General features: G+C 63.8%; 1 protein-coding gene across 1 annotated transcript in view; it reads right to left on the minus strand.

Moving 5' to 3' along the window:
• The window catches only part of LOC103780216 (probable ATP-dependent RNA helicase DHX58), a gene marked incomplete at its 5' end in the record, with an annotated part of 2200 nt that overhangs the window by 1261 nt on the left and 293 nt on the right, over positions 1-646 (minus strand). Inside the window, 2 exon segments of the mRNA XM_008947876.1 lie at positions 5-159; positions 439-644. Of these exon segments, the coding sequence (XP_008946124.1) occupies positions 5-159; positions 439-644 (361 nt within the window).

Genomic DNA, 646 nt, shown 5'->3' on the forward strand with positions numbered 1-646 from the left:
GAGGCGATACTCCTGCTCGGGCATGGCCTGCACAGCACTGATCGCCCTCTCCATGAGCACCACGAGGTCCTCGTTGAGCAGCTCGCGAGAGACCTCTCTGCTGTTGGCTTTGGCGAGGACAGAGTAGACACTGTTTTTGGCACGGGCACGGCCCCGGGCCTGCAGCAGAAGGTCCAAATGCTGCTGTCAGCTGGGGCGGACCATGGCTGACCCCCCTGCCCCTCCCCGTGCCACCCTGCGAGGACAGAACCACCCTCTACACCCCACTGTGCCTTGCTAAGGAGGTGCTCGACCCAGGGCTGGGCTCATCCAGCGGCTATAGGATCCAAGAGCCCCTGTGTCCCAGCCCCATGGCTTTAGGGCACCCTGGCAGGCTTCTCCCCCTCCCCAGCCCTCCCCGGGCTGGGCAGAGCAGCCAGAGGGAGCCTGAGCAGCTACCTGCATCATGGCGATCTCATTGGTCATCAGCCCGTAGCGGACCACGATGTTGCACTCCGGGATGTCCAGGCCCTCCTCGGCCACGCTGGTGGAGAAGAGCAGGTTGAGGGCTCCCTCACGGAACAGCTTGATCACATTCTGCTGCTCGTTCTGGGGGAGGAGAAGAGATGCTGCAGCAGCTGTGTGGGGCTCCCAGTTGCTGGCAGCA

This window comes from Merops nubicus, unplaced genomic scaffold, assembly GCF_000691845.1.
Source record: "Merops nubicus isolate BGI_N331 unplaced genomic scaffold, ASM69184v1 scaffold35679, whole genome shotgun sequence".
Classification (NCBI taxonomy): domain Eukaryota; kingdom Metazoa; phylum Chordata; class Aves; order Coraciiformes; family Meropidae; genus Merops; species Merops nubicus.